The 15,025-nt window shown below is 35.2% G+C and overlaps 1 protein-coding gene across 2 annotated transcripts; it reads right to left on the minus strand.

Moving 5' to 3' along the window:
* Positions 1 to 8,439: 8,439 nt before the first annotated feature.
* On the minus strand, positions 8,440 to 11,496 carry LOC106348554 (probable glycosyltransferase At3g07620). Of its 2 annotated transcripts, none has more exons than XM_048735138.1 (5): positions 11,268 to 11,496; positions 10,022 to 10,847; positions 9,799 to 9,929; positions 9,379 to 9,730; positions 8,440 to 9,246 (listed from the first exon to the last, which is right to left on the minus strand). In XM_048735138.1, the coding sequence occupies exons 2-5, from the start codon at positions 10,820 to 10,822 to the stop codon at positions 8,578 to 8,580; spliced, it is 1,953 nt and encodes a 650-aa protein (XP_048591095.1). In that variant the 5' UTR covers positions 10,823 to 10,847; positions 11,268 to 11,496; the 3' UTR covers positions 8,440 to 8,577. The 2 variants fall into 2 exon arrangements, with proteins under 2 accessions (XP_048591095.1, XP_013643771.2); XM_013788317.3 differs by having other exon boundaries at positions 10,022 to 10,831; positions 11,268 to 11,489.
* Between the last annotated feature and the right edge of the window lie 3,529 nt (positions 11,497 to 15,025).

Below are 15,025 nucleotides of genomic sequence, written 5' to 3' on the forward strand. Positions count from 1 at the left end.
CTCTCTTATTTATATGCAACAATTGCTTTGGGGGTGTGGTAGAGGGGTAAAGGAAGATATGGGACAAATATTTCACTAAGTAAGTAAAATAAGAAAGGACCCACGGGGCTAAATTTGATTTTGATGCCCTTTAAAAGACCCGTACGTATTTTTATTGATCATGACAACAGCATAAATCCATATTTGCCTTTACCCAAAAAAATAAATACTTTAAGAGAATATAATTTTTTTTTTTTTTTTTTTTTTTTTTTTTTTTTTTTTTTAAAATATATATATTAGATTAAAATATCAACCCGAAAAACGGGAACCGGAACAAGACCTCCGGCTAGTCGTCGAATAAACAGTAAATCTCACAAATAGATTAGGCTTATCACTATTACACAAGGAGAGAACAGCATAAAAACAGCGGGAGGGAAAAAACCTAAGGTTCGGGGATCCGTTACCGGTTCCCGTCATCACCAGAAGTCCGCGGCCAACGACGCCGACCAAATCGAAATTTAGACGACCACTGCAAAGATACTTTCTCTCAAACCAGCGCCGACACACAGCTGCTCGATCCACACGACACTCTCTTTCTCTTACCGACTATCAAAAAATGGAAATCGAAACAGACCAACTAGTTAAGGGGAACCGCCATCCTCAACAAGTCCGTCTCTCTTGGCAGACCCTGACCAGTACGGAGATACGGAGAGGTCGTATTCGACACACTAACCCGAGACTTGAACTTGATTTATAGATAGGGGGAGTGAAGAGATAACCTGAAGGCTTTCTAGAACCGAAACAGAGACGCTTCGGCCAAAAGAAGCCGTAAAACGGGCTGAGATGTGGCTGGCTAAAAACACGCTGAGACGAGCACCTGCAAGCCATTGATGGACTCCAACTTGCCGAGAAGATCAAAGACCCACAAGGCACTGGGATAGCCGGAGACCAAACGTGCCGTCACGGAGAGGAAAATGAACCTGCAGAGACCACCTGAAGGTCCAACCATCTCACACGCATCACCTCTAAAAACTAGAGGATGAATCAAAAGGCTAGGCTGAAGCAACAACCGGTGACAGGACGGAGTTGCAGATACAAAGAAGAACCGGCTCGAGAAACCCAAAACAGAAGGTGCACAGTTCCGAGAAGGGCTCTCTGCTGTTTAAACCGAAGGCTGGAGGAGACAAAGACCGAGGAACACCACCGGATCTCCGACGCCTGAGCATAGACAACTCCACGCGTCAAGAGAGCCAAAGGTCTTCACGCGCCATCGAGGAAACTTGCATCTGACACCGCCAGAGAAGAGACCACCGCTGCACGTCTAGAAGTCGAGGACCTCCGAGGCACATCTTGAAAGGGGTTGAGACCGAGTCCAAAGCCGAGACACCAAGGCGACAAACTAACGGAGACAACCGCCTCTCCACACCGACGAAAGGACAGATCCGAGTCGAGTGAGACTCTTCCAAAGCCCACGCGCCACCAACTCGCGGAAGTAACCGATGAAGCAAGACAGATCTGGGAAAAACGCTCATCGGTACTCACCACCCAAAATCCGACTCTCCCCTTACCAAAACGCCTTGCTGCCTCATCTTGACACCGGGGAAGGCCACCATAGACTAGATCTGTCACCGAGCTCCAGATCCAGAGAGCCAGCTTCCGGCAGAGCTCCCTAGGGCTTCGACATATCAGCTGCAGGACGTAGAGCGAGGGGAAAGCAAAGAAGAAAAGAGGAAGGGTTAAGAGAGAGCCACCGGCGACGGCGCCGAGGCCACCGTGCCGGAGGGGAGGAGATGATTTTTTTTTTGTTTTGTGTCGAGAGAGAAAAAATAGAGGAGAGAGAGAGAATATTTTTTACTTTTTTCTTTCTACCGATTCGTTTTTTATTGGGGAAATTTTTGAGCAAAATAACGCTCTAAAGATGAAGAGAGTTTTTCTCATCTGAAATTATCATTTAAAACATTGGAAACGATTTTCTCATGTGATGAATATTATGAATAGTAAAAATATCATAATTAAAATTTTAAATATAAAACTATAAAAATTAATACTCCATTTATCATGATCTATATGTTAAGTTTTAACATATAATTATAAAATAATACATCATTAATCTATTAAAATTATTTTCACCACTCTGTGATTATTCATTAAGAAATCCTACTTAGTTAAAGTGGTTCTGCTGTTTTATTAATACTACAATGCTATTCTATTACCCAGCCCTCATGTTTCTTTTAAAAAAAAGTTATAGTTTTGAAATTAAAGAAAACAATTTCAGAACAAATGCAATTACGTAAGAGAATGGGATCTAATATGCAACTAATGATCTCTTTCTGATTTCTCAAAGCAAATTATTGTTTCCTTTAGATTAAATCTTAATATAAAAATGAATAAAAGTTCCCTTTAGAATTTAAGACAACATCGATATAATGAGATAAATTATCTTTGTGTAGTGTAGTGCCGAATGCCGACTGAATAAATCTTTAATTATATATTAACATGATCGCGACTTTTTATTAGACTTTTAATAATTTTCTCCTTCGTGTCGAAAATGGTATATCAACTGTTTCTAGTTATTTTAAGTTTTCATCTCAAATTCACTGTTTAATTATCTCTGGTCGTGATCTCAATGCATCATCATGTTTGTCACTACAGAAACATTATCTAAAAAAAAAAATTATCTACATATTAAAACATAAATATTTTTTTGTCAAGCATATATATGTTTTGTATATATGCATATGAGGCACCCCAAATATACAATTAAGATGATTCAGATAAATTTAAAGTTTAAAGCTTAATTAGATTCGAGATTGTAAAATTGTGTGTTCTATTTTGGCCGACCGACCAATATAGTTGAAGAGAGAAATTACAGCATTAAAATTTTGTTCAAAAATTTTCGAATTAATTAATGTCTTAAATACTTAAACATGTATTCCATTGTAATTATCTAACATCAAAAACTGTAAACAATAGTTATATATTTGCAGTCAACTGGTTGACCACCTCTGATTATTGTTTTTAATGGGTTTGACGATTTGATTCTGGTGTGTAGCATTAACATCCATGTGAAGCTAATTATAAATTATAATTGGTGTACTAAAAAGAAGGGTTAGAAGCCACAATTTTATAGTTCATGATAAACCGTTTGTCACACATGTGAACTCAAGTCTCTAGTTAACCAAAAAAAAAATCAAGTCTCTAAATTTGTTCTTGGGTCGTGGCAGGATTAACTTTGAGAATGATTCCAAATATGACAGCTTATATATTCGATTTTTTGTACAATTTTTTTGTTTAATTTATCTCCATATATTTATATTGTATTCTACATAAGTTTTTGTATGCTTTGGAAATAGTCTAACATCCATGTTAAAGACAAATTCTAGTGAAAAAGAAGAAGAAGTTAGTTACAAATTTGAATATGAACAATTATACTAAATCAAGTGGCAGCACGGAACGACGTTGTGTGTTCCTTAACCGTACGTTCAATATGCATACATGCATTTTAAATTTTGCTATGGCAATGAAATTAAAGTTCTGAAAGTTGTAAGCCGCGCTAATCATTTGGTGGATGCCAAAACATGATAAAAGTTTCTAGTCTTTGATGGTTTCATATTATATATGTCTTTGGAAAGCAAACTTAATGGTTGAATCTTATATTTCTTAGAGAAAATATTTGGGGATCGATCACAAGAAAAATAGTTGTCAAAGAACATAAATATTGATGAACGATTCATAAAAAATCAACAATATATTTTGACTTATAAAAATCAGTCATTATATTACTGTCAATTATTGAAAGTTTTTTACAAATGTTAGAAAATCTTTAATATGAACTCCTACTTTTATTTTATTTTATTTTCTATTTTCCTATTTATTTATTTTTATTTTCTGGCGGACAAAAATCGCCTGTCAACCAGCGCCAAACAAATCCAATTATTCGAAATGAGAATTAGATACTACACAAACGGATATCTAAAACGGTAGATTTTGAATTCAAGGTGCATAACACTTTTTAAAATCCATTGTGGTACTCAATCACGTTTGTGTGGTTATTCTATTTACTTTATTGATGAAAGATTTATTAAGACTTACTCACCAATGTTAATGCCCTGAAGCTACTCAACGTATACAATAAGGTCATAAAGATAGGTGGTGTGACGGAAAACGTCTAGAACACGGGATATAAATGTTCATATTCTAGGAATTTTATTAAGTGTTCACTTACTGAATTGGACGGAAAATGATATTTAGCTATTTAAGGATGCTATATATGGTTTATTCAATGGAAAAAGAGAGTTTAATTAAACATGATTTTCAATCTGCTATTATTGTGCATGAATTAGCTACCGAACAAAATCATAATCTCCTAACTCTCTTTGTAACTAGAGATTACTATTGAGCAGCGTGTAAACAAATTATGAAGTTCCTAAAAACAGCATTATAATTTCTCAATGTGTTTAACCTTCAATCAGTTGCCGTAGTCTTAGGATAACATATGCAACGTATCGACTTATGATCCCTAATATTATGATTCTCAAGGAGAAAGAGCAAGTTCAAAAAAGCAACCCCAAGCAAAAGAAAAGTAAAATTCTCTTACCCATAATAAACTAAACTATATACATTCAACATTTAATGAGAGTCATGTTATCATGTTACATGCTCTAGGTACTCAAAGAGAATAAACTAAAAATCTACAAGATCAATGTTTTTATCCAAATTTTAGAATGAATCATTCCAAATCCTAACTATCATTAATTAGTGATTAGGAAAATATACAAGAATTGGTGTGGCTCAATTTTTAGCATTTGGAAAAGACAAATCACACACTTGGATAAACTAGCGCGTTTGCCAAAGTTCCTAGATACATCATGCAACGCTTTCTACATTCAGATTCCGAGAACCGATCTTTCAAAAATCTAAACAAATTTGACTATCGACTCAAACGTGTCGAATCTAATGTAGCATTATACTCTTTTCACCTAAAAGTTTTTTTTGTTCAAACATGCAAAATAAAAATTGTGTACCTCATTGCTAAGATAATTGTATTGTTTTCTTGTTATTTGAAGTCATGAGCTTATATGTCTCTTTTCCAATTGTTACATTATGTTGAGTTCTAAACCTTAAAATAACATAAACCTTTTTTCGTTGAGGCAATTAGACTGCATGCGGTCAGAATTTCTCGTTTAAACAGAATAGTAAAATTTTGAAAATCTATAACTACGAGAACATAATATACGGGAAAGAGAAAGACATTTTTTGTGTCGACGGGACAAAAAAGCTTATGGATGGGAGACATTGGAAAAAGAGCCAAGTTGTATGATTTAATTGGCGAACAAATGGTCTAAAAGAGACATCTGGAAATGTAGGGCATGCCCATAAGTTTTGCTTTTCTTACATAGGAGAGTATAAGGAGGTAGTCAACGAAACGCGCGTTTCGTTGTCGTTTTGGTCCCATTCATACCCAAAATAATGTTTTATGTATATGCATGCAACAGTAGAACTCAATTATTGCAATTTGTCGATATTATTCTACAGGAACTCACCGACCGATGTTATTGTTTGTCGTTGATATTATAAACGGAGGAACAAGAGATAATTGTAATCCAAAGAATTGTTCGCAGTAACTAGTTTCAGTAATGTGTGTCCAGCTTTAATTAGTGTAATGTTTTTGGAGCCTACTTAGTTATTGTTGTCGAATCTTATGCATTACTGTATTATTCCATCGGTTTCAAATTATGGTTTTAAATTTTTAATAATATTTTTTTGAGAAAAGGTTTTAATATTTTCACCTATAAGAAATCTATTATGATTTACCAAAACAAGTTTGGCTCTTGACTTTCTATTGTATTTTATTTTATTATTAACTTTAAACTTACACTTAGATGACATCTGAAAACACACAAACAAACGAGCATAAAACGATTTTTCATTTGAAATAAAGGAATTGCTTTTTTCCTCCATGTCATTTTTTATGTTAAACCTTTTATTCATGTAGTTAAAACAAGAGTTTAAACCCTCCACACAAAAAAAAAGAAGACAGACGTATAAGAGCAGATTTAGCTAAACCACCAGCAATAATTTTTCAAGCATGAGATTAAATTTAAATGAAGAATTGCTCAACATACGGATGTCGTGGATGATATTTTTGATAGAAGTCACATTGGAAAATCATGTGAGAAGATGAAACTTTTCCTCCCTGTTATCTAAGTTCATCATTTATAAGCATGCAATAGTCACTTACTATATGATAATGGGTTTAAAACTTCGGGACAGAACATAAAAGGACTAATTCATTGTCGACCATATTAATCAGTGAGCAGTTTCGTTTATGTTTCTACGAAATTATTCAAATTTGGACCACCATTGTCTATATCTTGTAGAACTGCATTGCTTTCTCTAAAATTTTATGTGGATATATCTTCTTGATATGTCTCTCTATGGTTGATTATGGAAATAAGTGATAACGACTGAACATCACCTTTTACAATATATATCACAAATTAGGTAATTATCAGTAAAGACACCATACAGATTGTAGCGTCTAAAGTAATGTTTTTTTTTATAGAAAGACGTCTAAAGTAATGTTTTAAATTCAGTCTGTAATGATGGTATGAAAAAGGGAAAATGATTTTCCAATGGGTAATATTTACATAATTATTATCTTTTCAAATTCAACTTACTTACGAAGCACACAATGTTGGGGTGAACCACTAAAATTTATATACGAGATTTCAGGTAAAAAAAAGGTATTTGCCTTAAGAATACACCGAATCATGGTTATCTTGCCACTGGTTGCAAATACTTTTTTTTAATAGTGTAAGATCCAAACTTTAGGTCCATAATCTCTCGTAGATTCAAGTAAGTTTTTAGATATTTTAATTTGAAAAATAACTTTCTATACCAAAAATAGTTTAAACCCATGACACAATAGACCAACCCATTTATGTTATAACTAGGCCACCAACATCTTGGTTGGTTGCAAATACCACCATATGTTTGAAGCAGTACAATTTTGTGTGTGGCCGAACTATCAACTATGTCGACGACTACTCGTCTATCTTTTTGTGTTAAAAGAGTAGACACGTCTATCGGTATAGATATTTTACCTGTAATAATTAAACCAGACGGCTGTCGTCACCTTCTTCAATTCTGGGACCAAAAACGGTTACTTGATGAGTCGATTTTAAACAAGAGTTTCCTATGGTACGTCAAATTAATGCAGTTCGGTAAATAAATTAAAAACCTACGAAAATGAAATATGAAAGACAACATGAGCAACCTATTATATTCATTTAATTTATAATTCTTCCTAATTTTAAGGTTAGGATTCCGGTTGTGAATGGTGAGCAGACAAAATGCGCTGCAGTACAGCAGTAGCACTGTAGTAAAAGTCGTTCTACAGTCAGTACTTTATGTTGTTCATACAAAAAAGCAGCTTTATTACAGTTGATTTGTTATTTTTTTCATTTTTTTGTAATACATTATAAGCTATTTGAACCGCATGTTAGCCATTTGAAATATGATAGTTTCAATACGGTTCAAGTGTAGGTCACAAGTAAGGGTTAGAAACAATATTACTTAAGTTACATATTAAAAAAAAAAAAATTTAGTGAAAAGTTTAACGTTACACTTAGATCACTGTTAAATACTAGACTTGTTTTCCTAATTTCCTTAGATTCGTTTGTTCTAGTATATATATATACACATACTATATGCATGGTGAAAAGTTAAAAACAACTGAAAATTTGGAAATGATAAGGTTTATTTATTTTATGTAAGAGACAGACAAAACATATTGAAAAGAAACATGTCTCCCGTAACGTCAAACATCACCATCGCCATTTATTGCCCTTTTCTCTGTATAGCTTTTCTCCCAAGAAGGTGATATGACTCTTCTAAAACTTAATAATAAATTCATCAAAAGAAGAAGAATATAGGATAATAACTCCACCGAAATTCGTATAGACTGAGATTGGTTTTCTGCAAACATGGCAGTTCCTTGTTTCTCACATGCTACTCTGTTTTAGCTCCTGAATTGAATATAAACCACATACACTATATATCATTAAAATTCATACCGGTTCAATCCACTCAACCCCAACCGGTCAAACCCGGATTCACATGTACATGAAACACATTTGCAAGTGTATTACTCAAAGCACAAAACAAGGGAAGAGAGTGATGGAGTCGGAGGAAGTGGTGAACCAAGTTGAAAAGGCTAGAACGTCTAAAGGAGATGAGTCAACAAAAGACTGAAAGACTCTGGCACATTGTTTTTGGGAGTTACAAACAACTAAGCATTTATAAGTGATTATATTCTTTTGTGCATTCTTCTTTTATCCAATCCGAAAATTATTAGCAAAGTAGACTTAGGTCTTAAGACAGATTCTCTTATGGAGAATTCGTTTATTCTTGAATTGCTGTTTAGGATTGTAATCGGAGATTGTTTTGTTTGGGTTGAATAATTACTATCTCAAACTTAACAGTACATGTACAAATGAGACCACAAGTTTTATTTGTGATATTATGGAATCTGTAAACTGAATTTTATCCGTGTAAAAGAAATGTACAAATGAATTGTATGAATCACAAAACCAACTAAACAGAAATCTGAGAAACCCGGTTAAACCAAACCGAATGAAGAATCATATGAAACATATCATACTTCTCAGGCTGTACATGCCACAGAAAATGCTTCTGCACTCTCTTAACCCTCATCTGCATCTGCCTGTACCTACGCTCCGACACCGACATCAGAATCTTCTTCAAGTTAGGTATATCCTTCTCCGCCACAAAAAGCGCAAACGACTCCCAGTTCAAAACCTCGAAAAACGGCGGCACAAAGTTGTCAGATATAATAACCGGAACACAGTCATAGAATATAGCCTCCACCACTCTCGGACTGTTCACTTCAAACCCTTTGGCGCAAATGCAGTACTTGCTCGTCTTCATGAACTGAAGGTAGTTCTTGTTTCCTTTGGTCCTCGGAAGCTTCCCGAATATTTTTAAGTCAGGGTCTTTGTTGTTGCCCCAGTAAGAGAGCAGGATCGGTCTAAGGTAACCGTGGTCAGGCTTGCCAGCGAAGAAAGCTAGCGTTGGCCTTTGGGAAGCAGATTTTCCGCCGATGCTGCTTAGTGGTTTCTTGGGATCTCTAACGAATGTCTCTGGTAACGATGTGTCCTTACCAAAGACAAAGCCTTCTTTAACATCAGAGTTGCATAAAGCCCTAATACTCTTTGCGAAGACATTGCGTGTCTCCGAAGGCGCCTGAAAAATGTCACAAAAAATACCATAACTAATTAGAAAAATTATCTCAAATATTATATAGAAATGTGACAAAAAAAATGTTATATAGAAATGTGACAAAATATTCTCAAGATAAAGAGGATAAGTCATTACCCAATCATGGCAAGCTGCAAGGAAATGATCTGCTCCAGAGGTTCTATTCCAAAAAGGGTACTTAACCGAGATGGAGTCTATGTAGTCTTTAAGATACTGAACGAGGTTACGGTGACTATGAGAGTCTTGCACGTATAGAGTGACCTCTAGCATCCGAGAGCTAAAGGGTAGGTAGAAAAGATGAGCTTTGGAAGCGTCCTTTGTGACAAACTTGTTGTTGTTGGATTCAATAAGTTTCATGAACCATCCTTCTGATGCATATATCCCTCTGAGTATTGGACTGTGCATGATAGGTTTGTCTCCTTCTTTGTAGACATAAACCTTCAACATCTTCTCCATCAACTCATAGCTCCTAATTAAAGGAACTCAATATCAACACAGCTTCAAGAAAAGTAAAAAAAAAAAAAAAGAGTGACTCACCGTTTGAAGATGGAGACGTTGCGGTAAAGAGGAGCGTAGAGGAGAGGGTCTTTGTCATCTATAGGTGCGTTCTCGATCTCGTACTTTGCTTGTAGAAGCTCCAAGTCAGGTTTAGTAACCCATTTTGGCTTCTGAGAAAAAAGATGAAAGAAACATTGTCATGCTATTAGTTACTTGTTATGTAAGAATGTGTTTTATAATATCAAAGATCATGATGATGAACCTTTGCTAGACGGTTATGAGAGATACGGTTTCGACGCAGCTGCTTGCTCATATCTGAGATTGACATCACTCTTGAATCTGGCGTTTTTGAATACTCCTTCACGACAGGAACAAATCTCACAACGGGAGACACACCAGGAACATTTGTTTTAGTTGAGTTCTTGTCCTCTACATGGCTAGTTGCGTTGTCCTTAACCGGAGACGGGTTTGGAATTGGTAAGGAAGCAGGGGGCTTAGCACTAGCCACAGGTGCGGTTGCGTTTTCTTTTACTAGTGGTAATGCAGCAGGGGGCTTAGCACTAGCCACAGGTGCGGTTACGTTTTCTTTTACCTGAGAAGGCGAAACGGTTGGAGCGGTTGCGTTTTCTTTTACCTGAGAAGGCGAAACGGTTGGAGCGGTTGCGTTTTCTTTTACCTGAGAAGGCGAAACGGTGGGAGCGGTTGCGTTTTCTTTTAACTGAGAAGGTGAAACGGTTGGAGCGGTTGCGTTTCCACCGCTGTCAAAGATCTTATCAACCTCAACTTCCTCATCATCTCCTACACCACCAGAAGAATCATCCACCAGAGAAGCGTTCTTTTGTGGAAAGCTCGGTGCCATAGCTGGAGCCAAGTTCCTACTACTCTTATGCTCGCCATCGCCGTTTCTTGAAAAGGGAAGCTTGGTGGAAGAGAAGAGGGAGGAGATAGTGTTCGGAAGCTCGATGTATTGAAAAGTGACGATGAGAGCAAATGTGAGTCCCAGTAGCCATAGAAGACGTCTGCTTTCTACTACCTTCCATAGCCCTGGAAACTCAGGCCTCATCTTCAGGCCCTGTTGTTGTTTAAACCTGTCAACAGTGAGAAAGTGTCATCTAATATAGTCAACGCATTAACCAAATTGGATCATACAGAGCAAAGACTAGAAGTTCAAAAGCGTCGTGACTCAAAAGTATCAATCTTTGGCAAATGTCAACGCCTTGACCCATTAAAATTGTAAATTCAGAGCTCAATCAAATGATGCAAAATTAGTTAGAAAATCCTATGAACTCAAGACTTAAAAAGATTTATTTTCTTTTATTTTCCACAGGAAAACTAATATCTGTGATCATTATTACTCAAGAACTATCAGCTGAATCATTGTTTTGACTTTTTTTTCATATTCTCTTTAACAGAACATCATTGCATGCAATATGTTAAAGATAATCATAAAATGAGTTGATTCAATACTCTGTTCCATGAACACAGAGAGAGAATCTGAAAAGGCTTACAAGTTGATCGGGAAGTCAAACAAAGATCAAAGTGAAGCTCAGATGATTGTAGGTTTGATCGTCTTCTTGTCGATACTCTGACCAACGAACAGTAAACCCTTAAAACGATGGCGCAAGAGATGTTAAGAAAGAGAAAAGTATCTTGAGAAATTTTTTATTTCTTTGTCAGATCTTACGTGTCCGCGTAACTAAACTGGTTCGCTCTTTACGAGAAACTCAAAACAGAATCAAGAACCCATTATTAGAAAAAGAGAGGGTATTTTCGGTATTTGGTTGGCGGAGTTTGAGCCGCCGAGCGTTGCTTCTCTCTTGGTTTCTTCCTTCAGGAAAAAAAAAAAGATTTTTCTTTTCCCTTTTTTACTTACTTTGGTCTGAGGTCAGGTTCATGCGTAATGATTCTTAGAAATCCACCAAAGATGCATATAAAACGAGAGTAAGGAGAGTAAAATATGGTTCGATTCCGTTACCCTAATTAATATCGAAACTGGTTACAATCCTGAATCCAATTAATGTTGTTTTGACTCAGGTTTGGTTCTCTCAGTTATCAATCATCTAACAAAACAGAATCCAAACCAAAATAACAAATACGAATCTTCTTTACAATCCTGTTGAAATTTCAATTGGCACGTTGTCTACTCTTATACCAAAATTGCCTAATGGATTGATATGAGAAAAATCAAACCACAAACTATTCAAACCAAATATGAAAAAGATCAAACCAAACCGAACGAACTTCGTACCAATAAATAGCTAATGTTGGAATATATCTTTGTACTATTATCGAGAATGATGCATTCATTGAGATCGTTGACATTTTTTTAATTACCTTTGCAAAGGACAATGTGATCTATACCATACCACTCTAAGGTTTCTTGAATGTTGCGGCAGCATTTAATATTTATTAGATTCAACTATTTTTATCGACATACAGAAATTGCGAATTGATCATTTGATTGTATCGAAAATGCAAGAAATTTTACAAAATTTACTGATGACAGAAACAAATTTAGAAAAATAAATGAACTTTGGATATGAAACATTTTTTTTCCCGAATCATAGTTAATGAATTAATACTTCTGACGGTTGTTGTAACACCAACTCTGTATAATACAAAACTGATAATTGAAGGAATATTCCACAACTGACTGTTGTTGTTTAAATATAGTTATCGTCCCACTAGTCGTGCAAAAAAATCGTTCAAGGTGTTATATAATTACAAACTCATGCCTCTGGGAACATTGGACATTTATTTTTGCTCCATCAATCATTGTTGTTGTCGTGCACTCGTGTCGAACTGGAAGGGAGGAGAGAAAAATAAAAGTAACCCAAAACGTATGTTGAAATAAAGTTTGATAAGAATTCTTGATTAGTGCGTATAAAAGCCTAAAACCGAGTTCTATGTGGGTTTGGGATTAAAGCCCATGCACTTTTTTATTCTTTATTGTATAAGCCCAAAAATACGAAAGCCCTTTTAAAAGAAATTTCTTGCTTGGTTTATGAAATTGAGTTTTATACGAGCCCCATCGTTGTTGACTTGTTGTGATCTTAGAGTTTCTCAGAACTTGGCATTTATTACTGAAGTAGTTTCCTCTGGTCTCCAACAGAGAGAGACATAGTAGCTGATAATGGAGTTCATGTCATTTATAGACCGGACAGTTGCAGCGAGAAAGTGTATAGCTTTGCGAGTTCAGAGACAGAATCACGTCATTAGTTTTTTTTTCCTGCTTAAAACTCATTAGTTGAGAACTGTTGAAACAAAGGTTAATAATGAATTGGTGGCATTCTTAATTGGTTAGTTCCAAATCTAATTAGCCGCTTCTGTGGAAAAGAGTTGCATCTTTTTAGTATTGAGACGAGCATTGGTATCAGTGCATGAATGTTCCGTTTTCTTAACAGTAGATGTGCTTTTACGATGCCATATGCTAATCTAGTAGTGATTTGTCTTGCAGTGTTTGGCTTCAGTGTACGTGGCGATTCATACTTTCTCCTTTCGTAATTTTTTTTGACAAACTATTTTCTGCTTTTGTAACTAGTTAATTTCGTTTGACACACTGATTTTTTGGATAGTTCAGGTATCCCGGGCCGAGCTCCAGTTACTCGATATTCGTATCGTTTAGCCACACAAACGGATAACTCTATATTTGGATTTCGCACTCAGGGTGCTTAGCATTTTTCTAAACTTTTTGTACCATTCGACTACACTTGTGTAGTTAACACAGTCGTTTCAATTAATTAGGTCGTGTTTTTAACAAATTTGTCTGAACATGTTTTGTTTAATCATGTATGCTTCTCCATCCCAAAAAAAAAAATTTATCCAATGATATCATTTATTTGATATGCCAAAAATATAAAAAATTATCCAATGATAACATCTCCCTCCCCAGTTTGCTTTTGTTTTCCTCGTTTGGTCACATGATTCTGGAAGAGGAGAATCATTAGCTACTTTGTTAGTTCAGCTGACAAAAACTATGAATAATTTAACTATGATCATGATAAGAACGACTAGTAAATAACTATAATAATAATATATTATAAGAATCGTCATTGTGTATAGAAAACGTTAAATTGCCAGGAGACATGAATGATCTATCGCTTCACGACTTAACGTGCCATTTTATATATTTGCGCATGGGAACCCATTTTAGGCATTTCTACGTTAACTTCCACTTTTAGTTTTTTTTTTTGGTTGAAGGTATAACTGAATTTTAATACCCACAACCTAATTAATATACCTAGAAGTTATACAATTAATGTGATATTTATCCTGCTAGTGCCATGTAATTATTTAAGAACGATGCTAATTAGATAGAAAAGAAAAACTAAACTTTAGATATGAATGTAACATATAGCTTCACAAGTAAATGTACTTTTGTTGTTGTCGGATACAACACTGGTTATAAGACATGATTCATGTTAGCGTAAGATACAAGGGCGTTAACCACGCATCTGTGGTCGGGTGATCAAGGAGTTTCGTAGATTCCCAAAAGATCCGAATTCGAATCCACATTACATCACACCAAATTTCCAGAGCACGTAGCTACCGAAGTTTTCACATTCTCTCTCCGAGTAATGGTTTACCATTTTTTTTACAAGGGCGTTCATGAAAATGACTCTCTCTATATGCATGAGGCATGTGACCACCGCAAACTAAGCCTCCACTGATATTTATTTAATTATCATGGTTATACTGGTTATAAGACATGATTCATGTTAGCGTTTGGTAGTGTTTACAATAATATAAAATAATTCTCGACACTTGCCAAATTTCTGTTTGCAAAATCGAATAGAATTTATGCATGTCACCAATTTTAGTTGTATTGTAATATAACAACAATAATTTAAGTATGGGGAATTAGACCGTATATTCATAGGAAAAATAGAAATAAAGTTTATAACCATAACATTGCCTTGGCTATGATATTCTGTGTATTTGTGTATTAATTGCCTTTTTACCCTTTTATCACACATACTATTTTTTTCTTCTTCTCTCGCTCTTTATAATTTTGTTTACTTCATATCTGATCTTTCATTTTCTTTCGTAATATCACCACAATCACCTTTGCCAATTATTTCCGTACAATCATCTGATCCAACAAGTGTGTCTGATCAATTTTCTTCATATCTTTGTTTGGATTTACAATTTTACTACTTTCGATATATATGGATTAAGAAACAGAGGATGCATAAAACTATTGGAGAAGATGAACAGTACGCGTTGTGTTGTACTATTCTATTTGATAAACATAAAATAGTACAAT

This window comes from Brassica napus, chromosome A6, assembly GCF_020379485.1.
Source record: "Brassica napus cultivar Da-Ae chromosome A6, Da-Ae, whole genome shotgun sequence".
Classification (NCBI taxonomy): domain Eukaryota; kingdom Viridiplantae; phylum Streptophyta; class Magnoliopsida; order Brassicales; family Brassicaceae; genus Brassica; species Brassica napus.

What these genes read in the sequence shown, in the direction of transcription:
- LOC106348554 (XM_048735138.1), bottom strand. Translation starts at nt 10,822, where the DNA reads ATGAGGCCTGAGTTTCCAGGGCTATGGAAGGTAGTAGAAAGCAGACGT. An exon ending in CTCATAACCGTCTAGCAAAG is followed by an intron (nt 9,930 to 10,021) that starts GTTCATCATCAT and finishes CTTTTTTCTCAG; the next exon opens with AAGCCAAAATGGGTTACTAA. An exon ending in AACGTCTCCATCTTCAAACG is followed by an intron (nt 9,731 to 9,798) that starts GTGAGTCACTCT and finishes TCCTTTAATTAG; the next exon opens with GAGCTATGAGTTGATGGAGA.